General features: G+C 40.2%; 3 protein-coding genes across 8 annotated transcripts in view; 1 reads left to right on the top strand and 2 right to left on the bottom strand.

Annotated features, from left to right (window-relative positions):
• LOC127933214 (gamma-aminobutyric acid receptor subunit rho-1-like) overlaps positions 1–9,371 on the top strand; it is a 29,029-nt gene extending 19,658 nt beyond the window's left edge. Inside the window, exons 1-10 of one of the 2 annotated variants that reach the window (XM_052530020.1) lie at positions 2,969–3,435; positions 4,649–4,699; positions 4,941–5,047; positions 5,714–5,781; positions 6,073–6,296; positions 6,729–6,811; positions 6,906–7,046; positions 7,811–7,963; positions 8,204–8,400; positions 8,501–9,371. In XM_052530020.1, the coding sequence (XP_052385980.1) occupies positions 3,320–3,435; positions 4,649–4,699; positions 4,941–5,047; positions 5,714–5,781; positions 6,073–6,296; positions 6,729–6,811; positions 6,906–7,046; positions 7,811–7,963; positions 8,204–8,400; positions 8,501–8,797 (1,437 nt within the window). In that variant the 5' untranslated portion in view covers positions 2,969–3,319 and the 3' untranslated portion in view covers positions 8,798–9,371. Of the gene's footprint in view, positions 1–2,968; positions 3,436–4,648; positions 4,700–4,940; positions 5,048–5,713; positions 5,782–6,072; positions 6,297–6,728; positions 6,812–6,905; positions 7,047–7,810; positions 7,964–8,203; positions 8,401–8,500 lie in introns of those variants that run through there. The other variant, XM_052530021.1, reaches the window with a different exon arrangement.
• Positions 9,372–11,419: 2,048 nt separating this feature from the next.
• fam98b (family with sequence similarity 98 member B) lies at positions 11,420–18,683 on the bottom strand. Of its 5 annotated transcripts, none has more exons than XM_052530028.1 (8): positions 18,419–18,683; positions 16,005–16,153; positions 14,555–14,683; positions 14,297–14,475; positions 12,743–12,823; positions 12,498–12,614; positions 11,898–12,065; positions 11,420–11,820 (listed from the first exon to the last, which is right to left on the bottom strand). In XM_052530028.1, exons 1-8 carry the CDS (start codon positions 18,454–18,456, stop codon positions 11,611–11,613), a joined length of 1,071 nt encoding a protein of 356 aa, XP_052385988.1. In that variant the 5' UTR covers positions 18,457–18,683; the 3' UTR covers positions 11,420–11,610. The 5 variants fall into 5 exon arrangements, with proteins under 5 accessions (XP_052385988.1, XP_052385989.1, XP_052385993.1 ...); XM_052530029.1 differs by having other exon boundaries at positions 14,555–14,680; positions 18,419–18,677; XM_052530033.1 differs by lacking the exons at positions 16,005–16,153; positions 18,419–18,683 and adding an exon at positions 15,406–15,516 and having other exon boundaries at positions 14,555–14,680.
• A 6,828-nt stretch (positions 18,684–25,511) lies between these two features.
• The window catches only part of spred1 (sprouty related EVH1 domain containing 1), a 34,526-nt gene continuing 34,042 nt past the window's right edge, over positions 25,512–25,995 (bottom strand). Inside the window, exon 6 of the mRNA XM_052530026.1 lies at positions 25,512–25,995. This exon is cut by the window's right edge and continues 1,472 nt beyond it. The gene's annotated coding sequence lies outside the window, so the exon portion shown is untranslated.

The following is a 25,995-nucleotide window of genomic DNA, read 5'->3' as shown; positions in this document are numbered from 1 at the left end:
GTGAGGGGTGGTGAATAAGGGACATGGTGATGATGATAATTAGTGGGGAAGCAGCAGATCTGTCACACAAAATTACAGGTGAACCTCAAGGTACACTGAAACAGTGGTTCCCAACCTCATTCCTCTATCCTTTGTCTGACTACTAATCTAAATCCATACAATTCAAATTTATTTGTACAGCGCTTTTCACAATACACATTGTTTCAAAGCAGCTTTACAGAAAATTAATGTGTCTACATTACAAAGCAGAAGTGAATTAAATTAAATTCTATTCAAGTTTATTTGTGTAGCACTTTTTATGATACAAATCATTGCAAAGCAACTTGTAAATGTAACAGAAATGTAAGTTTTGTACAATATTTAGTAGTAGCTTATAAGTGGTGACTGTCAGTTTGTGTACATATGACAGAAATGTACTGAAAAATGTATACAAGTCATAGTCAGACGATGAACACTATTAACAGTAATTATTATATGATGCAGTCACACTTGTAGCAATATTTGTTAGTTCTGTTTGTTGATTCAGGGTCAGCATCATCTGAGGTTCCTCTGAGGGTCAGCATCATCTCTTCTCAGGTGTTCTGGATCCAGACTGGAGCTTGTGTAAATCCTAGTTACCACAGGATGAAGATCCCAGCAGAAACAGAGAAACAAGTAGAGACATCATTAGCATAGCTAACAAAGTAAAATTAATTAGTTTTTATCTTAACCCAAGCTAAAGAATAATAATGCACATTTTATCAGATAACTGCAATCACAAATTATGAGATACATTATTCGAATGCTTGGTGAAAGAGATGTTTTTTAATCTAGATTTAAACAGAGAGAGTGTGTCTGAACCCCAGACATCAGGAAGGCTATTCCAGAGTTTGGGAGCCAAATGTGAGAAAGCTCTACCTCCTTTAGTGGACTTTGCTTTCCTAGGAACGACCAAAAGTCCAGTGTTTTGTGACCTTAGGGTGCGTGATGGGTTGTAGCGTGGTAGAAGGCTAGTTAGGTACGCAGGAGCTAATAGGTAAGTAGGTAAGGGCCTTATAGGTAAGTAATGATAATTTGTAACTGATACTGAACTTAATAGGTAGCCAGTGCAGAGACTGTAAAATTGGGGTAATATGATCATATTTTCTTGACCTCGTAAGGACTCTAGCTGCTGCATTTTGGACGACCTGTGGCTTGTTTATTGGCGAAGCAGGACAACCACCTAGAAGTGCATTACAATAGTCCAGTCTAGAGGTCATGAATGCATGAACTAGCTTTTCTGCATCAGAAACAGATAACATGTTTCGTAGCTTGGCAATGTTTCTAAGATGGAAGAATGCAGTTTTTGTAACATGAGAAATATGATTTTCAAAAGACAAATTGCTGTCTAATATAACACCCAGATTTCTGACTGTAGAGGAAGTAACAGTACATCCGTCTAGTTGCAGATTGTAATCTACAAGATTCTGTGTAGTGTTTTTTGGTCCAATAATTAATATCTCTGTCTTATCCGAATTTAATTGGAGAAAATTATTTGTCATCCAATCTTTTACATTTCTAACACACTCTGTTAGCTTAGATAATTGGGAAGTTTCATCTGGTCTCGTTGAGATATATAGCGGAGTATCATCAGCATAACAGTGGAGGCTAATTCCGTATTTTCTAATAATATTACCAAGGGGCAACATATATATTGAAAATAGAAGGGGACCTAGGACGGATCCTTGTGGCACTCCATATTTTACTGATGATAAATGAGATGACTCCCCATTTAAATAAACAAAATAGTAGCGATCAAACAGGTAGGATCTAAACCATCTTAAAGCCTGCCCTTGAATACCTGTATAGTTTTGTAATCGATCTATGAGTATGTCATGATCTATGGTGTCGAACGCAGCACTAAGATCAAGTAAGACTAGAAGTGAGATGCAGCCTTGATCTGAAACAAAAAAGTCATTTGTAATTTTAACAAGTGCAGTTTCTGTGCTATGGTGGGGCCTAAAACCTGACTGAAATTCTTCATACAGATCATTTTTATGCAGGAAGGTGCTCAATTGAGCAGACAAACTTTTTCAAAAATTTTAGACATAAATGGAAGATTTGAAATAGGCCTATAATTTGCCAGTACACTAGGATCTAGTTTTGGTTTCTTAATAAGAGGCTTAATAACCGCCAGCTTGAATGGTTTTGGGACGTGACTTACAGATAATGACGAGTTAATTATATTGAGAAGTGGTTCTTCGGCTACAGGTAACAACTCTTTCAGGATCTAATAAACTTGTTTTTGGTTTAGATACAGTGATAAGTTTATTTAGCTCTTCCTGTCCTATAGTTGTAAAGCACTGCAGGAACTGATGGAAAATCAATTCCATGTGACAGATTAAATCTAGAGTATGATTTTCGACAATGAGTAGGTCCTGAAACATGTTGTCTAACCCCAATAGAGTTCAGAATGTCTATAAATGCTGATCCCAATGCATCTTTTTCATTATCAACATGGATATTAAAATCACTAACAATTAAAACTTTATCTACAGCCAGAACTAACTCAGATGTAAAATCTCCAAACTCTTTAATAAAGGCTGGTGCCCTGGTGGCCTGTATACAGTAGCCAGTACAAACATCACCGGGGATTTATCAGGATTTATCATTAACATTTGTTCTTCAAACGTGTTATACTTGAAGCAAGCCCTCTGAGAAATACTGAAAACATTGTTATAAATTCAAGCAACACCTCCCCCTTTGCCTTTTGGATGCAGTTCATGTTTATAACAGTAATCTTGTCTCTCTGTCTGTCTGTATGTATCTGTCTCTCTGTTTTTCTGTCTCTCTGTGTCTGTCTGTCTGTATCTGTCTGTGTCTGTCTGTATCTCTGTGTCTGTCTGTCTGTATCTGTTTTTTTGTGTGTCTGTATCTGTCTGTGTCTGTCTGTATGTCTGTCTGTCTGTATCTGTCTGTATCTGTCTGTCTGTCTATGTGTCTGTCTGTGTGTCTGTGTGTCTGTCTGTCTGTCTGTCTCTCTGTATGTCTGTATCTATCTGTGCAGCATCTTCTTGATTGACCTCGTCAGAGAAATGCAGAGCACATTATCATTAGGAGAATTGTTTTGGGGCAGCGCATCGTGAGCAGAACACATCCACCACTGGAGGGATCAAATCTGTGCCATCTGATGCTCAAGGATTTATGGGTTTAGACAAAATTGCTTTTCCCAGTGTGGAGATTAAACTGTGTGTGATGTTAGCAGGACAGACGTCCATGTTTGTTCAGGCTGTGCCACTAAAGAGAGGATGAGGCTTGTTCTGGCTGCAAAGTGTGGAGGATGTGAACACTGAACAGGGATATGAGCACCATGCAGCTGGAGACTGTGTTTGTGTTCATCTGCGTCTGTCTGGTGGGCGCCGCTGGAAGATCAGCCCACATAAGAGGTCACAGACCGGAGCCCTACAAGCAAAGCAGGTAATAATCCTGTTGTGAACGTGGCCTGTCGAGTGCAAAGGAATGAAATCAAACGATGGCTCGCTTAGAGTTGTAGTTTCTTTCATTATAGAAGAAAGTCTGGAAATGAGGATGTTTAATTGTAAGTTTAAATCTGATGATCTTCTAATATTCTGTCTGCCTGCTTGTTTAATGTGGGATTTCATATCAATGTCTGAAGCTTCAGTTTCACTCAGTTTTCACTGCGAGTCTTACTCTTCTCATGTGTCCAGAATGTGCTAGAAAGTCCTCATTCCTTAAAAGAGTTGGTAATCAGACAGCATATGACTTCCCGTGAGTTTCTCATCAGTCATCCTCATCTAGTGGCTGTAACCTTTTAACTCAGTTTGATGGAAAATGTTTCTTTTAAAACATTGTTATCTCATTCAAACATGTCTAGTTTTACACATAGTGTCTCATTTTTTGCAGTGATGCCATACAGTTTTTTATTCCCAAAAAATTTTCTGTGAACAAGAAGCATTGTTTTCTTTGTGTGAAGAATAACTAAAAAAGCATTTTTCCACTATAAAAATCCTTTCGTGCAATGGAATGTTTCCATGCATGTTCATGGACACATCGGTGCCAAAAACGGTCCTTTATCTCCCTGCACCGTTTCATAACACAGTAACAGACATCAGTGTCCAGATCCTGTACATGACTGTCACGATGTCAGACGAGTGTTGTGTCGTGTCCGTGGAGGAGACACAGAGAGGATTATTAACCAGCTGCTGGTGAGCAGCCGAAACCAGTACCATCACATCAAACATGTCTTCATGCTCACACCTTCTTCTGTGACTCTGTTCCCACCAGCTCCTCAGCTGTCATCTGCACATAATGATGTGTTTGATCTGAGCTGAACATCAGAGATGCTTTAAAAACAGCTCAGATGTATGTGATGTTAGTCAGGGATGATGCTGTACATCACAAGCTGGAAGAAATCGAAAAGTACAAATGTCTGCTGCACTAAAGCAAACACTGAAAATGTACAATATCACAGATGAAGTGTGACACTTGTCAGACATCCCTGTGCGTTTGTTAAATATTTAATCAAATGTGATCAAAACGAGGGCAGTACTCTCAGCTCTGAACATATGGGATCAAGTTTACATCCACTCCACTGAATCAGTGCAGAAACACAGGAGAAAGGCATGCTGATACACAGAACTTCATCTCTTTCTCTTGTTCTTCCTCACAGATTACGCCGAGAAACAACACGAGTGGATGGAGGAACACACAAGTCTGGCAGGTACAACATCATTCAATTCGGATCTTGGATATGGATCTTTACAGACTTTATGGTTTTATAGTGTTTATTGAGATTTCAATATATATTCTTTTAGTTGAAAAGAAGAAATATCAGACTAGTGAGATCAGAATCTATGAGTGCCATTAGTGTGTATGTACTTCTGTTGGATATCTTTTGAAGCGTGTCTTTGAGTATCTCGTCCACAGCTTTTCTAATAGTTCTACTCTCATTATCATCGCAGCCCAATCTTCAGAAGAAGTCCAGACATGACAAAGTCTCCTATGACCAAATCTGAGCAGCTGTTGAGGATAGATGACCATGATTTCACAATGAGACCTGCGTTTGGAGGTGAGCACGAGCCACAAACAGCATCCTGAGATCCTGCATGGGTTTGCATTGATCATGTTTTCATGGTTCACACTGCAGACGTGTGATGAGACACATCTCAGAATGATGGCCTTGCCAGGATGTTTTGTATTGATGGATGTTTTTTTAATTGTTCTTATCACATTTATGTATTTGTTAGACTCTTTAGTTCAAAAGTGTGCATTTTTATCAGTTCATGCCTCCCCTGGGAATCAAAGCCAGGGATCTGCTTCACATGAAAACCCTCTCTTGATCCAGCTTCACAAGGCACTGCAGAGAAGAGCACGAGTTTCTTTATGACGGAGGCATCATAACTGACTGATGATAACATTACAACACTCTTATCCTGGGCTCTTTGGCTTTGGCTTGGCATGTGCATGTAGAAAAATGAAAACAGAGCCGGGTGACCAGATGTGAGACGGTCGTGACCCACTTGTGTTTGAGCGCTCGTGTCACAGACGATAGTGAGTCTGAGCTAAAATAGGACACAGATACAGCAGAGTTAAATCCTGTCTGCTCACAGAAAGAGAGCGCTGCTCTACTGTAGCCACGGTGGAAATATCTCAGGATAATGATGCACTCAGTTAATGTCTAAAAATACAACAAGTGAGGAGCGAAACGATCCTGTCTTTGCCTGTCCACGTACAGGACCTCCGATTCCAGTAGGTGTGGATGTCCAGGTGGAGAGTCTCGACACCATCTCTGAGGCTGACATGGTGAGCGCTTGATTAAGAGTGAGCCATTATTATTATTATTATTATTATTATTATTGTTATTGTGAATCATCTGAATTGACAGACATATTCAAGGAAAAGAATCGGTTAAAAACCCATCTCTTTCATCTTTATTTGACCCTCTAACTCTATTCAAGACTTGCACTCTATTCATTTACTAACTGCTCGTTTTCTTTAAAAAAACACACACTAGCTTTTCTTACCTTTTTTTGCATTCTGTCTATTTGTGTGTCTCATTCCTCAGTGTTTTTAGCATCTGGTGTTTCTCCTCAGGATTTTACCATGACCCTGTATTTGAGACATTACTGGAAAGACGAGCGCCTGTCCTTCTCGAGCACCAATAATCAAAGCATGACCTTCGACAGCCGGCTGGTGAAGAAGATCTGGGTTCCTGACATGTTCTTCGTTCACTCCAAAAGATCTTTCATCCACGACACCACAACAGACAACGTGATGCTACGAGTGTATCCCGACGGAAACGTCCTGTACAGTCTGAGGTGAGGGCTATCACATCAACCTGACAGATGTGAAAGATCTCAGTCAATCAAGAGACTCGAATCATCTCACTCCTTCTCAACTGATGCTCTCTGATCAAACAGTCTGAGCAGAGGCTATAATTACCACTCGCCAAGCACCAAACTAAACCGTGTTACTCGTTAGGGCAGTAACTTTTTATTATTCATTCTAAAGATGTGGTTTAGCACGATTCATCAATTGCAAGAACTACACTGCAATTCTATACAATTCTGTAAAGCACACATAACCTTCACCACTCATTAAAACATGCATCATGCATAATAATCACAAAATATGCAAAATAAATGAATATTTACTGCTGGTAAATGTAGCACTATTGAGGATGTTTGCGCTTCTCACTGGACGATGCATGGGTCATCTGAACTAGCGCTGGATGTGTTGTGTTGTTGTAGAGTGACCGTCACTGCCATGTGTAACATGGACCTGAGTCGATTCCCTCTGGACACACAGACGTGCTCACTGGAGATCGAGAGCTGTACGTACACAGACACAGCACACACCCGTCCACCTCACCTCTGACCTCTGACCTCTGTGTATCTTCTGATGATGATGTGCTGCTGTTATTTCAGATGCGTACACTGACGACGATCTAATGCTTTACTGGAAGAAGGGCAACGAGTCGCTGAACACCGATGACAAGATTTCTCTGTCCCAGTTTCTCATCCAGAAGTTCCACACCACAACCAAGCTTGCGTTCTACAGCAGCACAGGTAACGATTCAGCACTCTCAGACGCTCGTCTCAAATGTTTAGCACAGATCCTTCAGGTTTCAGAGTGAAGCGCCACCAAATCCTGTGAAATAGTGACAGTGGCTCTGGACGTGTGTCCCAAAGCTCAGCTCTTACTGACTGAAGGATGTTCATCACTGGACAAAGGCTAAACATTGAGACTGAACAAAGCTCATCTCTGGTGTGAACTGCTCCAAAGGACCCTGTGTCTCCTGAACTCTGAGGTTCGGTGATGCTGTCGTTCAGGTGAAGCAGGTCACTGTGCAGGTGTCACTCGTTCTCATCCACACTGACTCAGTCTAAACACCAGTTTTCTGGTCTAGAAGTAAGAGTTACTGTGACCAACAAGATGAATAGAAACTTTTGACCGCCATTTTGAAATAGCAACTAACCACAAAGATGTTGAATTCACTGTGTTTGGATGCTGATGTAGATGAGCATCAGTAGCACCGCTGATGGTGTTTGGAGCCTCAGAGCAGCTGTGTGTGCTTAGAAACCAGAATGGGACTCCGTGATCAATGATGTTAAATGCAAATGAAGTGTAGAAAACACTAACGCTGTACATATCAGGCCTTTTTCCACTGCTTTGTTGCTTGAACAGCACTGTCTTAGCTTTGAAAATGAATGTGCAAAATCACCAACACTGTACCACTGATCTTAAGTAAAGTATTCAGCTGCACCAGTGATTGAGCTGCACATGTAGTGTGAACACTCCCTATGAGCTTTAATCCAGATCTGTTTTCCAGGCTGGTACAATCGTCTCTACATACACTTCACTCTTCGGCGGCACGTCTTCTTCTTCCTGCTGCAAACGTATTTCCCGGCCACGCTGATGGTCATGCTGTCCTGGGTGTCCTTCTGGATCGACCGCAGGGCCGTGCCAGCCAGAGTTCCTCTCGGTAGGAGAAACCCGCTCCACATGGACACGCTCAATACACTTGAACATTTATTAATTACTGTCATGTAAGTGAGAGATTAAACAGAGCGTGTTCAGTCGGTAAGATGCAAGCAATGCTGAAATCACGGGTTCGATTCTAAAGGAATACTTTGAATGCACTAAAAGTCTCTTCAGATTGAAGCGTCTGCCTGTCCTGTTTGTTCAGCTGCAACAGTCCTTAAAATCATGCTTTGACTCACAGGCATCACGACGGTGCTCACGATGTCCACCATCATCACCGGAGTCAACGCCTCCATGCCCAGAGTCTCCTACATCAAAGCCGTGGACATTTACCTGTGGGTGAGCTTCGTCTTCGTCTTCCTCTCCGTCATCGAGTACGCGGCCGTCAATTACCTGACCACGGTGCAGGAGCGGCGAGAGAGGAAGCTCAGGAATCAAGTAAGCACACACACATTAACATGACGAGAGAGTGATGCTCAGAAATGATCTGTCGCTGCATCTCATCTGTGTCTCCTGTGTGTACGGCTTGACGCTGCAGCTGCCTTGCACGTGTGGACTAGTGAACCCAGACGAGGACATGATGATGACCACGTGCTACAGCGGCGAGGATCCCAGCGCAGCGGGGACGTATGGGATGCCTGAGAACGGAGCGAGGCAGGAGAGGATCCTGGCCCAGCTTACCCTCGCCGACAGCCGGAGGACGAGCCGAGTGAAGACGCCCCTGGCATACGTCAACGTCTGGATAGACACTCATGCCATAGACAAGTACTCCAGAGTGATCTTTCCTGCCGCTTACACGCTCTTCAACATCATCTACTGGTCCATCTACTCCTAACACCTCAGCGGATCTGAGAGAACCAGAACATCATCCACTGCGTCTCTCTGCCTTCTCCATCCTGGATCTCACACTCCTACAGTGTTGTAGGTTTCTATTGTTCAACAAAAGCAACTTGAGTTGAAACTCATGTTACTCCTCACAAATAAAGATGAGAAGCCACTGGTGTGAAAGGACTGATCTGGCAGAAGCTGCCCGTTTAGAGACGTGACTCCCTCGAGACTGTTATTTCAATGCATGTATTTATCAGGGATGTCAATCAGTCAAATTCTTTTAATTGTTATTTGCATAATGTTGTTGTAGTCACACATTAAGACTGAATGGTGTGTGAATGTACAGCAGGGACTCTTCACTCAAGACAACTACACAACACAACCCTAAATCAAGTTTGCTCACTCTTCTTGGACATACAGTAACCTTGCAGGCAATATGTGAGGATGCAGTCCTCCGCTGGCGTTCACATGAACCTTTCTGCACAACATTGATGTTTTCAACTGACAAGAGTCTTTATAAACATCTAGCCTATATTTACTAAAATAACTTGATAAATGCTTTTATAATTTAATTTTTCATGTTTAATATTACAAACTGTGCTGTGTTTTTAATAAAATACATGTTAGGTATGATTAAAAAAGGCCATAGTTTATTTTTATTCAACAGAGGGTAAAACAAACAATGCATATTGTATGATCTGACATTGTGCATTATTCATCTGAACATATGGATGATTTTAAACCTTTAATCCTTCTGAATATACATGACCTTTGTTCTTTTCTTCTGCAGACTAGTAATCTCTGGTAATCTACAGCGGCCTGCTAATGGATCGCGCCATTTGTGGCGTTGCATCGATTTCCTCACGCTGAACAACACATAAGCATGAATAAGCACTTCAGTACTATGTTGAGAGAGTCTGGCAATATTGCGTAAATGAAAAAATGCAAAGCATGAAATTTTACTGATATGGGAACCAAACGAAAGCAAACCATCCAGTATAACTCCAAGACTTTTCACCTGGGCAGAAATATTGACTGATTATTATCAATGAACAAGGTACAGGATTGAGTTTAAGACAGACCCAGAACCCACAAGGAGGGCTTCAGTCTTACTGGTATTTAACTTAAAAAAAATTATTTGACATTCAAATATTAATGTCCTGGACACATTTAGTAAAATCAGGAGGGGGATGAAAAACATTAGGTCTTTCAGAAATGTACACGTCATCGGCGTAAAAATTAAAATGAATACCATAGGAACAAAAAATAAGACCAATAGGAATATAAAAAAAAAGCGGACCCAACACCGACCCCTGTGGAACGCCATGAGTAACGGAGAAAGGATCTGAATGTGTATTCTTAATAAGTTTTCTGTCACTTAAATAAGATGAAAACCAAAGAAGCGCATTATCAGCTATTTCTATGCCAGCCAGTCAGTCCAATAATACTGAATGGCTCATAGTATCAAATGCAGCACTAATATCAAACAGAATAAGAATAGACAGAAGACCAGAATCAGCGAATAGGAGAAGATCATTTATAACCTTAACAAGAGCTGTTTCCGTACTATGTTTGGGTCAAAAACCTGACTGAAAAAGCCTGCAAATGTCATTACTTTGTAAATGCGATTAAAGTTGTTCTGCTACTGTTCTTTCAAGTATTTTTGAAATAAAAGGGAGCTTAGAAATAGGCCTGTAATTATTTAGATCATTAAGATCAGCACCAGTGTTTTTAAGAAGTGGAGTGATAGAAGCCAGTTTGAAAGATGAAGGAACAGTAGCAGTTGATAATGATGAACACATGATAGCTGTAATAATAGAAGAAACTGGATACAGAACTACACTAAAACAGTAGGCAAGGGATCAAGTGAACAGGTGCAAGTCTCAGACTTCATGATCTGCTGAGTAATATAATCAACTGAGGGCAGCTCAAAATTAGAGAAAGTACTTGTAGACCAACAAATATGGTTAAGTCCATTTTGATAATCACTAGACATCAAACCAGAATTAACCAATTCATAATGTATGCTGTCAATCTAGAGTTAAATTACAATAAGACACACATTGACTGGGAGAAAGTGAAACGGTATCGTGAGGTTTCAACAGTTTGTTAATAGTCCTGAACAAGGTTGATTTAGCGATGATTTAAAACGATGATTTAGCTCTTTCCAGTGCTGCCTTGTAGGAAACCAGAAGCTCAGGAATTCAGAAGTACTGTAAAGCTAATGTACTCTTTAGCACAGAACTAGCACACCTCTAGCACATGCGGACCACCTTCTGAGTTTACCAACAGAACATAGCCACACAAAGATAAAAGACAGCTCAAAGCATACATTATAATTGTACCCTCGTGAATGTGGAGGAGTCAAGCAGTTGTTTTAAGCAGTTTTTAATGTATTCTTCTGTATATCTGCATACAGATGAGGAGTAACACAACACAGGAACTCCAGGATCGGCTCAGTCTGAGCTAGCCACACAAAGCTGTTAACATCCAGAACAACACTATAAAGGTCATTCTTCAGCGGATTCAGTTAGAGCACACACTCACCACCCAGGAGAAGCACAACGCAAAGCACTCGGCCAAGAACACCCATGTGTCTCAATTAATACAAAAAACAAAGAGTCATCTCAACATTTTTCACTGCTTTATTCTTCGTTGATTTCAGGAGGGGTTTGAAGCAATGCATGATGCCTTCACAACCTCTCTCACCGGTCTTATAGAAGTTAAAAAGCGTAATGAATCAGACTACTACACACTTATTTAAAATGACTTCCCCGAGAGGAAATGTCAGTCTCTTCATGATCGGTCCAGATGACTCTGTCAGTGATAGTACTGTCCTCCTCGTCCTCCTCTGCTCCATCGGCCTGCTCTCCATCCGTCTCCTCCGGAGCGCCATCCGCCCGCCCCTCGCTTCCCACCGTATCCTCCTCCTCCTCCGTCAGCTCTCTTCCTCCACGCAGGCATCTCAGGAAGAGGAGCTTCGATCTCAGACGGCCGTCCGCCGCGGTCAGGAACCCGTCCCATCAGGATCTGAGCGGTCACCACACACACCGAGCGTCACACACAAGCTGACAGAGAGGCACAGAAAGGCCTGATAATCTACGTACTCGGTTTATTGCACAGCTGGTCTTCTCTCTGCACGAGCCGCTGCTGGTCTTCACCATATAGCAGACGTCCTGTCTCGCGGCGAGCAGATGAGACACGCTCACCGAGCACCGCAGAGACAGAGAATAGCGCTTCGGCTGATACGCTCGGGCCATGCTGTCAATTCTCACCTGAAAAACACAATTGTTTTTCTTTCAAACTAATCAATGACGTGTGTCTCTCTATCACTGACATAAAGCAAGAGATTGAACGAATGCAAGCAGCTGACTGGAAGAACATAACTCTACTGTCCTGTCACTAGTATTAATGAAGAATAATGGTCCACCTCCATTTTTTATCTACATGCTCCTCTGGGTCTTAATTTCCAGTGTTACGCTGATGATACACAAATCTATTTCACTGCACAGCCCAACTGTTTTACCTCTTTCTTCTTTAACATCTTGCCTACATGATCTTGAAGTATGGATGGTTAAAAAAAACTGAATTTCTGTTGGTAAGCCCTGAATGCCTGGTCTAACCCCATTTTGCCCTCTCTATGAACACTGATGGAGCTGTAGTTCCTCCCTCCTTCACTATACTTGTGTAAACTGAAGTGTGCGTGCCTTGGCTCTGTCGGACCAGCTGAAGGACTGTATGGTCACATCCAGGCGTTTGATCAGCATACGCCGCCGACACTCGTACTCCGCCGACAGAGCACCGTTGATCTTCTCCAGCTCGCTCTGGACACAAGAACACATCTCACTACACACACAAACACGTTTATATTTCACTGTCAGACACCTATCAGACACTTTCCTGATCTGACACCCTCATCAGTTAATACTCTATTAAATGAAACTCTTCTCACCCATTGGTCCGGACGCAGGGAGCTCTTGAACGCAGGATCACCCACATGTGTTTCTGGAAGCTGCTCGAGTAAAACATTCACCTGCACCAGAGGAAAAGATTCAGTACTTACACAAAAACACGCACACAGAACAACATGAAAAACAGAGAGCTAATGGTGGAGCCATGAAGACTGATATACATGTAGACGTATGAGATAGATTATATAGAAATGATAATTCTCTTTAAATGTGATGTATATAGGCTCCTGTGAATACAAATAAACAGAAACAGACTCGACTGAATAAGCAGACTGTTCATAACGCTTTATTTCTGTGTGACTAATTTTCAATCCTGATAAATTAATTAATTATGATCAGTGTATCACTTATTATATTAAAACATCAATGCTTTAGGATTTCAATATTTACCAAAGCATGCAAACAGACACTTTTATCATGTTTGTTTAGTGATCGCTCTAGTTCCAGGGATATATTTCTCGGTTCTCTCTGTTGGTGTAATGAAGGGGTTGTGTGAGGTTGTTCTGAGAGGCGTGTGTTTTACTGAAGAGTGATGGGGGAAACATTCAGCACAATATTGACCATTTTTAATCTGAACTATTATATACTAGAACTTAAATAGTATATATGGGATTTTGGAAACTTGTTATTTAACTTTAACATCACAGTTTTCTATAGGCTAATGGATAATGCTTGTAAAGCTTTAACAAACCAAATTAAATACATAAAAAAAAAAACCCTTTAAAAACTGGGGGCAGCGTATGTAAATTCAATATGATGTATTTTGCACTGCATTGTGTTTTAGGTTTATCGTAAAACGCATGAAAATTGACCATAATATTACTACACTAACCTTTTAACCACTTAGTCTTCACTTTTACTAGAGTAAAACCATTGTTAATGTAGGAGAAAATTAATGTCCTGACAGAAACATATCAGTACATTTTACTGTTTGTTTCAAATATAATCATACGTTACTCAAGTGTCCTTAAATTTAACATTTACTTAAAATATGCCTTAATGAACAAAACTATAAAACATTTTAATTCTAAGAGGATAATGGACGTTTCTGCTGTGAACGTGACTATTAAATGCATTAAATATATAAAACTAAGTGCATCAAAGTAGCTAACACTGCTGTTTACGTGTAGCAATATGAAAGATAATAAGCAAAATAAATGTAATAACTTAACACTGATGTTCATTATGTTATGTGAAGAAAACACAGGAACTTCTGCGGAGAGTAATGTTCGTTCGGCGCTGTTGTAACGGATCAGATCTGCTGATACTGCGCTGTCTCGTCCAGCGCTCGCTGTGTTTGGCTCCCCATACCCCCCCAATCACACTGACCCCACAGTGGAGGAGCAGCTATTGATTAGAGGGACACTGATCAGGTCCCATGTCAGTTTAATACCCAAGTACACTGGAGTAACATTGTATTTGTACTGTCACTCAAGTGGTTGGTGTGTGTGCTCGTCCAGCGCTGCGGACCATGAAGGATGTTTCTGGACTGAGAAGCAGGAGATGTAATGAAACACTGGCAGGGAATGACACACCTGCTGCTCTACAGCACTGAACACGTCTCTAGCGTCTCGTCCCACTGGATCTGGCAGCTTCAGCGTTTCACAAATGACTCGGAGATCCTGGAGAGACGTGTCCATCTCCTCCGTGTCTGCATCAGTCAACGGTTTCCTGGCCACCATCTCCGCCGCTTGAAGCTCCGACGCCAGAAACACTGATGAAGAGAGACTCAGTCAACACAGAGACCAGATCCAGCACAAACCTGAACACACACACACACACACACCACTCACAGACGATCTTCAGGTGCTCCTCGCTGCTCTTCACGTCTCCGTTTGCTAATCGTGACGCCAGTCCTTCATACGGACAGCACAAGTCCTTCAGCAGTCTGCTGGTGTCCAGCACACATCTGTCAGGATCTTCTGACACACACACACACACACACACACACGTGCAAACATCAAGCTCATCTCCAGCCACAAAGACATTTAAATTCAGTGTGTGTGAGTCAGACTGAGAGAAAATGAGTATGTGTGAGTCTGTGTGTGTGTGTGTTCATCAGTGATGAATGTGTGTGTGTGTGTGTGTGTGTGTGTGTGTGTCACCTGTGATGAGCGGCTCCTGTGTGTGTTCATCAGTGATGAGTGTGTGTGTGTGTGTTCATCAGTGATGAGTGTGTGTGTCAGTCACCTGTGATGAGCGGCTCATGTGTGTGTTCATCAGTGATGAGTGTGTGTGTGTGTGTGTGTCACCTGTGATGAGCGGCTCCTGTGTGTGTTCATCAGTGATGAGTGTGTGTGTGTGTGTGTCAGTCACCTGTGATGAGCGGCTCCTGTGTGTGTTCATTAGTGATGAGTGTGTGTGTGTGTGTGTGTGTGTGTGTCACCTGTGATGAGCGGCTCCTGTGTGTGTTCATCAGTGATGAGTGTGTGTGTGTGTGTGTGTGTCACCTGTGATGAGCGGCTCCTGTGTGTGTTCATCAGTGATGAGTGTGTGTGTGTGTGTGTGTCACCTGTGATGAGCGGCTCCTGTGTGTGTTCATCAGTGATGAGTGTGTGTGTGTGTGTGTGTGTGTGTCACCTGTGATGAGCGGCTCCTGTGTGTGTTCATCAGTGATGTGTGTGTGTGTGTGTGTGTGTGTCACCTGTGATGAGCGGCTCCTGTGTGTGTTCATCAGTGATGAGTGTGTGTGTGTGTGTCACCTGTGATGAGCGGCTCCTGTGTGTGTTCATCAGTGATGAGTGTGTGTGTGTGTGTGTGTCACCTGTGATGAGCGGCTCCTGTGTGTGTTCATCAGTGATGTGTGTGTTCATCAGTGATGTGTGTGTGTGTGTGTGTGTGTGTGTGTGTGTCACCTGTGATGAGCGGCTCCTGTGTGTGTTCATCAGTGATGAGTGTGTGTGTGTGTGTGTCACCTGTGATGAGCGGCTCCTGTGTGTGTTCATCAGTGATGAGTGTGTGTGTGTGTGTGTGTGTCACCTGTGATGAGCGGCTCCTGTGTGTGTTCATCAGTGATGTGTGTGTGTGTGTGTGTGTGTGTGTGTGTGTGTGTCACCTGTGATGAGCGGCTCCTGTGTGTGTTCATCAGTGATGAGTGTGTGTGTGTGTGTCACCTGTGATGAGCGGCTCATGTGTGTGTTCATCAGTGATGAGTGTGTGTGTGTGTGTGTCACCTGTGATGAGCGGCTCCTGTGTGTGTTCATCAGTGATGAGTGTGTGTGTGTGTGTGTGTGTGTGTGTCACCTGTGATGAGCGGCTCCTGTGTGTGTTCATCAGTGATGAGTGTGAGTCTGGATGAGAGCCACCTCACTAGACTGACATATTCAGATGAGCTGAAGCCCCGCCCACACGCCGCCCGCAGACACGCCTCCTCCGCCAGCGGCCCGTCATACCTGAGCAGCGGTGACGTCACACACACTCAAATATTCTGTGCTCATATCAATAACAGCTGCACGTTTAATCTACAGGTGCTGGTCATATAATTAGAATATCATCAGAAAGTGGATTTATTTCACTAATTCCATTCAAAAAGTTAAACTTGTATATTATATTCATTAATTACACACAGACTGATATATTTCAAATGTTTATTTCTTTTAATTTTGATGATTAAAACTGACAACTAAGGAAAATCCCAAATTCAGTATCTCAGAAAATTAGAATATTGTGAAAAGGTTGAATATTGAAGACACCTGGTGCCACACTCTAATCAGCTAATTAACTCAAAACACCTGCAAAGCCTTTAAATGGTCTCTCAGTCTAGTTCTGTAGGCTACACAATCATGGGGAAGACTGCTGACTTGACAGTTGTCCAAAAGATGACCACTGACACCTTGCACAAGGAGGGCAAGACACAAAAGGTCATTGCAAAAGAGGCTGGCTCTTCACAGAGCTCTGTGTCCAAGCACATTAATAGAGAGGAGAAGGGAAGGAAAAGATGTGGTAGAAAAAAGTGCACAAGCAATAGAGATAACCGCACCCTGGAGAGGATTGTGAAACAAAACCGATTTAAAAACGTGGGGGAGATTCACAAAGAGTGGACTGCAGCTGGAGTCAGTGCTTCAAGAATAACTACACACAGACGTATGCAAGACATTCGCATTCCTTGTGTCAAAACACTCTTGAACAACAGACAGCGTCAGAAGCGTCTAAAGACAAAAAGACAGCTGCTGAGTGGTGCACAGTCATGTTCTCTGATGAAAGGGTCCCAGAGTCTGGAGGAAGAGAGGAGAGGCACACAATCCACGTTGCTTGAGGTCCAGTTTAAAGTTTCCTCAGTCAGAGATGGTTTGTGGTATCTTGTCATCTGCTGGTGTTGGTCCACTGTGTTTTCTGAGGTCAAAGGTCAACGCAGTCGTATACCAGGAAGTTTTAGAGCACTTCATGCTTCCTGCTGCTGACCAACTTTATGGAGATGCAGATTTCATTCTCCAGCAGGACTCTGCACCTGCACACAGTGCCAAAGTTACCAGTACCTGGTTTAAGGAGCATGGTATCCCTGTTCTTAATTGGCCAGCAAACTCACCTGACCTTAACCCCATAGAAAATGTATTGTGAAGAGGAAGATGTGATATGCCAGACCCAAGAATGCAGAAAGAGCTGAAGGCCAATATCAGAGCAACCTGGGCTCTCATAACACCTGAGCAGTGCCACAGACTGATCGACTCCATGCCATGCCGCATTGCTGCAGTAATTCAGACAAAAGGAGCCCCAACTAAGTATTGAGTGCTGTACATGCTCATACTTTTCATGTTCATACTTTTCAGTTGGCCAAGATAAAAAAAAAAATCCTTTCTTTGTATTGGTCTTAAGTTATATTCTTATTTTCTGAGATACTGAATTTGGGATTTTCCTTAGTTGTCAGTTATAATAATCAAAATTAAAAGAAATAAACATTTGAAATATATCAGTCTGTGTGTAATGAATGCATATAATATACAAGTTTCACTTTTTGAATGGAATTAGTGAAATAAATCAACTTTTTGATAATATTCTAATTATATGACCAGCACCTGTATATATTGATTTATTTAATATTATTATACAGGCTTTCTGAAGAGGAATTCAAACATCAGAAAATATCAGAGAATCACATAGAAACATCAGAATAAATTAAACAGAATATATCAATATGATTTCTAAACATAAAATGTCTATTATTCGCAAAGCTTTAAAGCTTTAAAATACAACTTAGTAAAAAAAAATACCTTCTACAATTTTACAAAATAAATAAAAATGAAAGAATATCTGTGCTCCCGAACTCTAAAACAGAAATAAGTGTTCCTGCAAACAGAGTCTCTGTCTGTTTCAAGAAGATTCTTACAACCAAGTCCTGAATTTGGTTTATTTCTCAGAAAACGAGACTGTATGTTTCTCGATGAAGGTTTAGATGTGAATAACACTGAGGATAAATGCTGTCAGTATTACAGTTAGAGTCGAGGAGAGAAACGTGCTGCAGACAAACAGAGCACACGCTTTATTATAGATAGAACTCATTCAGACAGGACACAGACTTTCTGCTCTGATTTAAAATCTTTTAGGCCGTGAAGAGCACTTTGTTCTGAATGAGCTGTTCATGAAACACACCTGAAAATCACACATGATCTGATCTAAAGCTCATTTCAATCATAATCACATCCAGCTGCTGCTTAACTTACCCGAGCTGATCCAGCGTGTCCAGTATATCGCTCTCCATCCTCAGCGCATTCACGTATGATTATATATTTTACTTTAATAACACTGTGATCACATTAACGATGGTCAATATTTCATTTAAAAAGCCGAAATGAGGAATTCATTTGGACGCGCGACTCCAGCAGTGCGCCGCTCAAATCAGACCGACGAGAAACACAACAACACGAGAGTTCCGCTACACCTTCATTTCAACGTCAGAGCAGAACAGAATTTAAAACACTATATATAGTCTTTTAAATTCTGTTCTGACTGACGTATATATACTACAGAGTCTGCGCCTTCTTTAGTAACAGTAATGAGTCATCACAGTTATCAGTCATCATAATCTTTTAACCCTTGTGGGTTGTTGGGGACGTTTTCGTCCACTAGGGGGTAAAGTTGAGTCTTATTTTGGCCACAACTTTCTCTGTGTTTGAGCTAATGGAATTATTTATGGTGACAATTGTTATTTTGACCCATATTTTGGGAAAATTGAAATTTTTCAAAAACTCAACGGTACACTGTGGGCAAATTCACTACCCTTTCGAGTTGTTCGTAGATGAAAACATCCACTAAATTGAACTGCTGTAAAAATGTACTAGATAAATATTTTTTTCAAAAAAAATTTTTTTTGTTGCATAAATCTATTAATCAACCCCATTCCTGATCAAAACTACCAAATGTTTTTAAAAAATCCAAGATTTTAACTTTTAATTACCAAGTTCATAAATTATGTCACTGATTTGAAAAAAATAAAATAAAGTTTTTTCAATATAAAAAGTAATTGTGGACTGGATATTTTTTTTTTACCTTTTATCACAGTCTTGGGCATGTCAAAGATTAGTAACAAGATTGGCTTTGATGGATTGTTAGTTTTTGTGCAGCATTAGATTTTAATGTTTTCTCCCTCATTTGTTGTCGCTGGCTGTTTTTGCCCCATTGACTTCCATTATAATTACATTTTTTGATTGCAAAGACATGACACCATATAATCATGCATTCTTGATTATTTGCAGTTTTCCCTTTTGGGAAGAGGTAAAATTTGATATTTTTACAGTTGATCACTAGGTGGGACCATTAACCCTTTAGATAGGCCTGTGAAAAAAAGGCTTAGTTTCTGGCTTGTATATGAAGCTATATGGAGTATAACAGCAAATTATAGTGTGAGTGTGTGTGTGTGTGTGTGTGTGTGTGAGAGAGAGAGAGAGAGAGAGAGAGAGAGATGGTGTGAGAGAGACCTTTGTGCACTTACCTTGATGTACAGTATTGGAAAAAAATCCAAATATGCACCTCATGCTCTCAGAATTACATGGATTAAACAATAAAAAAGAGGTGTGTTTATGCACATGCTACTATTGATGGTGAAAAGTATGGATGGTCTATGTGTGAAATGCTTGTCTTTTCTTGATGGTAAATGCCAGTTTAAAACCTTTAAATCCTGTAAAAAAATCTACTTTGCATTAAATTTATGAACATAATGTATTATGAACCAAAATGCAATACCAACTTCAAATAAGCTGCAGCTCGCTGGAGGGTCAAGCTGCATAATCATTTCTAAAACTTCAGTACAAGTCAAGCCCTTTCTTGTGTTGCTTGCTGCTCTTCTCACCATCAAATGACCAGCAGGATGGCATGTGAGAGCTGTCTCTCTCACACACACTTTCTCTTTCTCACACACCACACACACGATATAATTTGCTGTTATACTCCATATAGCTTCATATACAAGCCAGAAACTAAGCCTTTTTTTTTATCTAAAGGGTTAATGGTCCCACCTAGTGATCAACTGTAAAAATAACAAATGTTACCTCTTCCCAAAAGGGAAAACCACAAACAATCAAGAATGCATGATTGTATAGTGTCATGTCTTTGCAATCAAAAAATGTTGTTATAATGGAAGTCAATGGGGCAAAAAAAGCCACCAACAACTAATTAGGGAGAAAAAAATTTAATCTAATGCTGCACAAAAACTAAAAATGCATCAGAGCCAATATTGCTACTAATCTTTATGCTACTAATAAAAGGTAAAAAAAAATCCAGCCACAATTACTTTTATATTGAAAATAAGTCATTTTGTGTGTTTTTTCCCCAAATCAGTGAAATACTTTATGAACTTGGTAATTAAAGAGTTAAATCTTTATTAAGATTTTTAAAAACCATTTGGTAGTTTTGGACTGAAGTTGATTAACAGATTTGTGCAAAAAAAAAATAATAATAATAATAAAGAAAAAATATAAATCTGACACACTTTTACAGCAGTTTAATTGAGTGGATGTTTCATCCCGAACATAATGAAAGGGTAGTGAATTTGAACAATCCACAAGTGTTAATTCATATAAACATAAGTTATTCTTCCCTTAATGTCTACATGTCACCTGAGGAAGATAAAGATGTTCAATATGTTTCATTATCCAGTATAAACACTGTTTCTGTAATCACACAGACAGAGGAGTCTGAATCGAAGCAGTTTGACAGCACCCTGATGTATATATTAAAGAGCCACACAGATGGGAAATCAAAAATGACCTGTATTACAGTGTATGATGTAGCTGTCCATCAGTGTAAACAATGTGCAAGTAATTAAACCAAAAAGTACACGATTTATAAAGTTATTGTCTTCTAAAGTAAGGAGTCGACTCTGAATCGCTGAAACGAGTCGTTATAGATTTCAAATCTTTTGCCCATCTCTATGTACGTCACTAGGAGCACTTTGCATAATAATCTCCGCCTACCGTCCTGGGAGAAACTGACCTCTGACCTGCCCCCCCCACACACACACACACACAGACGCTCTGGTTGGTGTGAGAGCATCATGTCGAGGAGACAGTGTGTTTTTAATTGTAAAGGCAAGTTTGTTTTATTTTCACATTTTCACCACATTACCAGAGCAGTACAACAAATCCCTTTTGTTGTGTTCACAACATTTCACTGATGACTGCTTTTCTAATCTCGGTGAATACAGCGGGATTTTCAAAGCGTTTGGCCATAAAAGAGGGTTCATTACCAACTTTATTTAGAACAACGAGCATCTCCGAATCACAACGTGAAGTATGATTATGAAGTTATGTGTCTGTTTTCTCCCGAGCGTCTTATCAGTATGTGTGCTGTCTGCAGCCTGTCTGCACTGATCGTCATTTACAAACACGTCATTAAAATGAAGTGTAACTCCGTGAATACTCAACGAAGAGGCATGAGAGAGATATCTATAGAAAGCTTGACATGTCTACTTTAAAACTAAACAAGTGCTGATCTTTGATAAAGTAATCCATTTGAAAAAAACGCGATGCCTGTTTTTCACGTCTCTCTTCATTATATCTAATGTGACCACGCCCCCGCGCTGAACGCGCTATTCAGATTCAAACTGAAGCGCGCGGCTTGAATACACACACACAGAAGAAAAAGCAGCGAGACTGTTTAAGTTTTTTATTTTACTGTTTGCTTCGCGGTGAGAGGAATAAGACATAATTCACCCCAAACAGATGCTAACGCATAGTTTACCGTGGAGGTGTGTGCGGAACAACCAATCAAAACTATGTTAGTTGACCAATCAGAACACAGTATGCTACCCAAAGGTGGGGTTTAAGGAAACTGAATCTTTTGAACAGCTTCGCGCGAACCGTTTGGGGATCTCTGAGAATTGAGGTAATTTTAAAATGATATTTTGACAAAATGACAATGTTTTTTAACCTTGGATGGATTTAAACCTAATGTACAGGATTTATAAACAGTGATAGGAAGATTAGCATTTTCATCTTACGGGCTCTTTATAACACCAGGAATAACTCATTTTCATCAAATGTGATTTGATTTGATTCTGCCCAGAGTCCTTCAATAAGAGCAATAATTAAACTACAATGCATTAAAAAGTGGATAGCAAGGAAGGGGGTACCCTCTAAAACATCTAGATCAGTGGTTCCTAACCTTTTTCAACTCGCGGCCCACACAACCGAACACATATGTTTGCGCGGCCCACTGCAAAACAACAGAGCATCACAGTCCCGCCCACAGCCCGAGAGAGCTCTGGTGCCGGAAGTAAATTTCCCATTCATTTCTCCCATTGACTTTCAGAAAAATCAGTATCTAAAGAGTTTTAGAGCATGTGTGAGGATAACCGGCTACGGCTGAACTCATAAGCATACAACATATCATTTCGAGTGAAAAAAATAAGAGAAAATCCCAAAAAAAGTCAAAGGTACAAGACTGTGTACATATTTTCATTTATACTCGACTGGAGCCACAACCGCGAACAAGCCTTTTGAGCGACTTCCAAACCTGATGACGGCCGCCAGCGCGAACTCTTTCCTCCAGTGAATTTTCTCATTGCAGCCATGGAGATCATGATTGCACTTATAAGTCTACCGTACAAAAACGCAACACAGGTTTTTATTTTATTTTATTTTTTTATTAATGATCTTCAGTCTTTGCGGGGTTTAACCAGACGGTTACATGAGCTCCACCAATCAGATGCATCACTGTGGGATTGTTCAGGATTGTGGGTAATGAAGTACTTAGCCAAGACATGGCGAATAAAAGTCATTTATATCAAAACAAGGTTAGTGCCCCATGATCCTTTTGCGTTTATATGAGTATATACTATCGCTTACTACAGCCGTAGCTGGTTTTAAGTCTACCATGTATGGTTACATTTTTATGGCTTATACCCCAAATGTCAATGCAGAAATTGCATTGAATTTTTACTTCCGGCACCAGCTGTGGGCAGGACTGTGAGGCTCTATTAACTGTCCCCGCTATTGTTGGGTTAATAACTTTGTACTCAGAAACTAGATTGTTAACTGTCTTTATTGAATGCCCTGGCAATGAACCGAAAAATAACTTGGGCTGGCACCACACTTGGTACAACTGATGTTGTTCTTTAGCATATGCAGCAAAAATATAAATGATAAATTGGTGGTTTATTCTTAAACCAATCAGTGAGCTCGAATAGTGGAAGCATAGTTACAGTTTAATATTTAAACAATTTAATATTTTGTTCTTATTTAATCATATACATGAAATGACATACAGCAGTTTAAGATATTTTAGATTTAGTCCGAGAGCTCTCAGTCTCTTTGTGGATTAATGCGTATTGGAGATGCGAACCGTTTAAAACGATTCAGTTCGATTTGGTGAACTGGTTCAAAAAGATCCAGTTACATTGAATGATTCGTTCACGAACTGGATATCCAGACTGCTTTGTTTTGAACTCTCTCTCACACAGACACGGAAGAGAAGACAATGCTGAATAAAGTCGTCGTTTTTGCTATTTTTGGACCAAAATGTATTTTCAATGGAGCTTCAATGGAGGGACTGAGAGCTCTCGGACTAAATCTAAAATATCTTAAACTGTGTTCTGAAGATAAACGGAGGCCTTACATGTTTGGAACAGCATAAGGGTGAGTTATTAATGACATAATTTTCATTTTTGGGCGAAGTAACCCTTTAATGTTTAAGACTACAGTTTACTTTCATGCACATTATTTTCCATTCTATATTTAATTCTACAGTATACATCTTTTTAATATTTTTATTCTTATATTTTTATTGTTTAGTTTTATTTCATTCTTACATTATGTATATTTTCATCTGTGTTGTATTCTTTAATAATTGCACTGTCCATGGAGCGGACCTGACTCACATTTCACTGCTGGTTATATGCTCTATATTATTGTGTATGTGACGAATACAAATCTTGAATAGTAATTGGCGGCCCACCACAGGTTGAAAACCACTGGTCTAGAGTGTAAACAGATACATCCACTCGCACACACACACACACACACACACACACACACAGAGGGAGAATTATACATTCTCAAATTAACTGTTCTGACTATAACTATACTGCTCAAAATTTTTGAATGTCCTTTATGTTTTTGAGCATTAGCCAAAATGAGTCCGAAGACTGAAACAAGAGGCTCAAATCAGATCAGGCCCAGAATGATTGAGCTCTGATAAAGCATTCCTGTTCATTTGTTCATTTTTATAGAAATGTAATGTTTTGTGTAACAAAGTGCTGTGCTCAGGCTTTTATCATCTGATCACAGAAGCCAGTCCCATTTGAAGTTCCAGTCGTGTCTAATAACTGAATATGCTTTAGTTTGTTTTTGGATGAGCTAGGACAATCTTTCTTGAAACCCTCCTAAACAACATGTGGTGATGTAGGCTCTGTTTGACAATCTTTTTTTAAAGGCTTTCTGAACCAGAAACTCAACTATTTTCTGCAGTTCTCAGATGTGATCCTTGGAGAGTCTTTAGCCTCTCAAACTCTCCTCCTCACTGTGCATTAGGATGATATAGACACACATCCTCTTCCAGACAGTTTTCTAACATTTTCTGTTGATTGGAAACTCTTAATTATTGTCCTGATGGTGGAAATGGGAATTGTCACTGCTCTAGCTCTTCACCAATTTTTGAAGCTCAATTATCTTCTCCTGCACATCAGAAATATATTCTTTGGTTTTTCTCATTGTGATGGATGATTATGTATATTTCATTGAAACAGGTAGGCATGGCTGGATAATTTCATGTTTATAATCATGCTGAGTGCTCAGAATTGTGATCATGAATGGGAATATACTTAAGAGATATTTCACTCATAATAATTGTGTCCAATGTGTATTTCAGAAAAACCTTTATTTCATAATGATATTCTGATTATCAAATGAAAGAATACATTTTTTTTTTTTGTGATTTTTTTTTAATAAAAGATCAAAAGGATTAACAATGTAGATATATCTTCACAGCCTTCTTTGATCATGTTTACCAAGGGTGCCAATATTTTTGGCCATGACTGTATATCTGACGTGAACATAATAATAAAGTGACTGGGCCAGACTCCATATGATAACAGCATCTGAGTGAAAGCGTTTCATTTCAATTGGTGTTTAAATGTTGAATAGAGATTAAATAGAATAGAGTCTGGCGCACACACACCCTAAAACACATGCTTTACTTTATTTAGACCGTTTCTCAGATGAAAACAGCCCTTGAGATTATTACTGGACACACGGTTGTTCCTGAAATACAGTGCAGAAGTGAAAACACACACACACACACACACACACAGACACACAGCACTATTTTAAACTCTCTTTTTATTTTCATGGTAAAGTTAACTGATGTAATAAGTGTATGGTGTAACATAAAAACAGTTCTGTATGCATATTTACATTGTATATTTATGAAAGTAACAAGCTACATCTGTATACAGAAAATACATCTATGACATGAGTTACTGAACTATAAATATTACATCATATATTTAGTATTTTCAAGCCGTGATAGAAATAGCTATGGATAGATGTAAAGCGGCAGAAGCGGAGCGAGGCACTTCTTCAGATGGAGGAGAACGAAGCTGCTCAGAACACCACTGCTGTACTGAAGACTCAAGAACACGAGCACGTCACAGAAAGAGCCAACACTTCCATCAAGAGAGAAGAGCAACAGCACCGGATTAAACTAGTCACATGAGCGCAGCGCCAGCCGTCACCAGAAGAAGCAACACAGAAGAGTTAAACCGTACCGGAGAACTAGATCACCATTAACAGTCATCTGATTAAAT

This window comes from Carassius gibelio, chromosome A17 (assembly GCF_023724105.1).
Source record: "Carassius gibelio isolate Cgi1373 ecotype wild population from Czech Republic chromosome A17, carGib1.2-hapl.c, whole genome shotgun sequence".
NCBI lineage: Eukaryota > Metazoa > Chordata > Actinopteri > Cypriniformes > Cyprinidae > Carassius > Carassius gibelio.
This window is presented reverse-complemented; position numbering and strand designations above follow the sequence as displayed.

Bases quoted from the DNA above. Each gene is read 5' to 3' on its own strand.
- fam98b (XM_052530028.1), bottom strand. From the start codon at position 18,456: ATGGAGAGCGATATACTGGACACGCTGGATCAGCTCGG. The intron at 14,684-16,004 runs GTGACACACACA...TGTGTGTGTCAG, and splicing joins ACAGGAGCCGCTCATCACAG to AAGATCCTGACAGATGTGTG. The intron at 12,824-14,296 runs GTGTGTCATTCC...CCTCTGGTGCAG, and splicing joins TCAGTGCTGTAGAGCAGCAG to GTGAATGTTTTACTCGAGCA.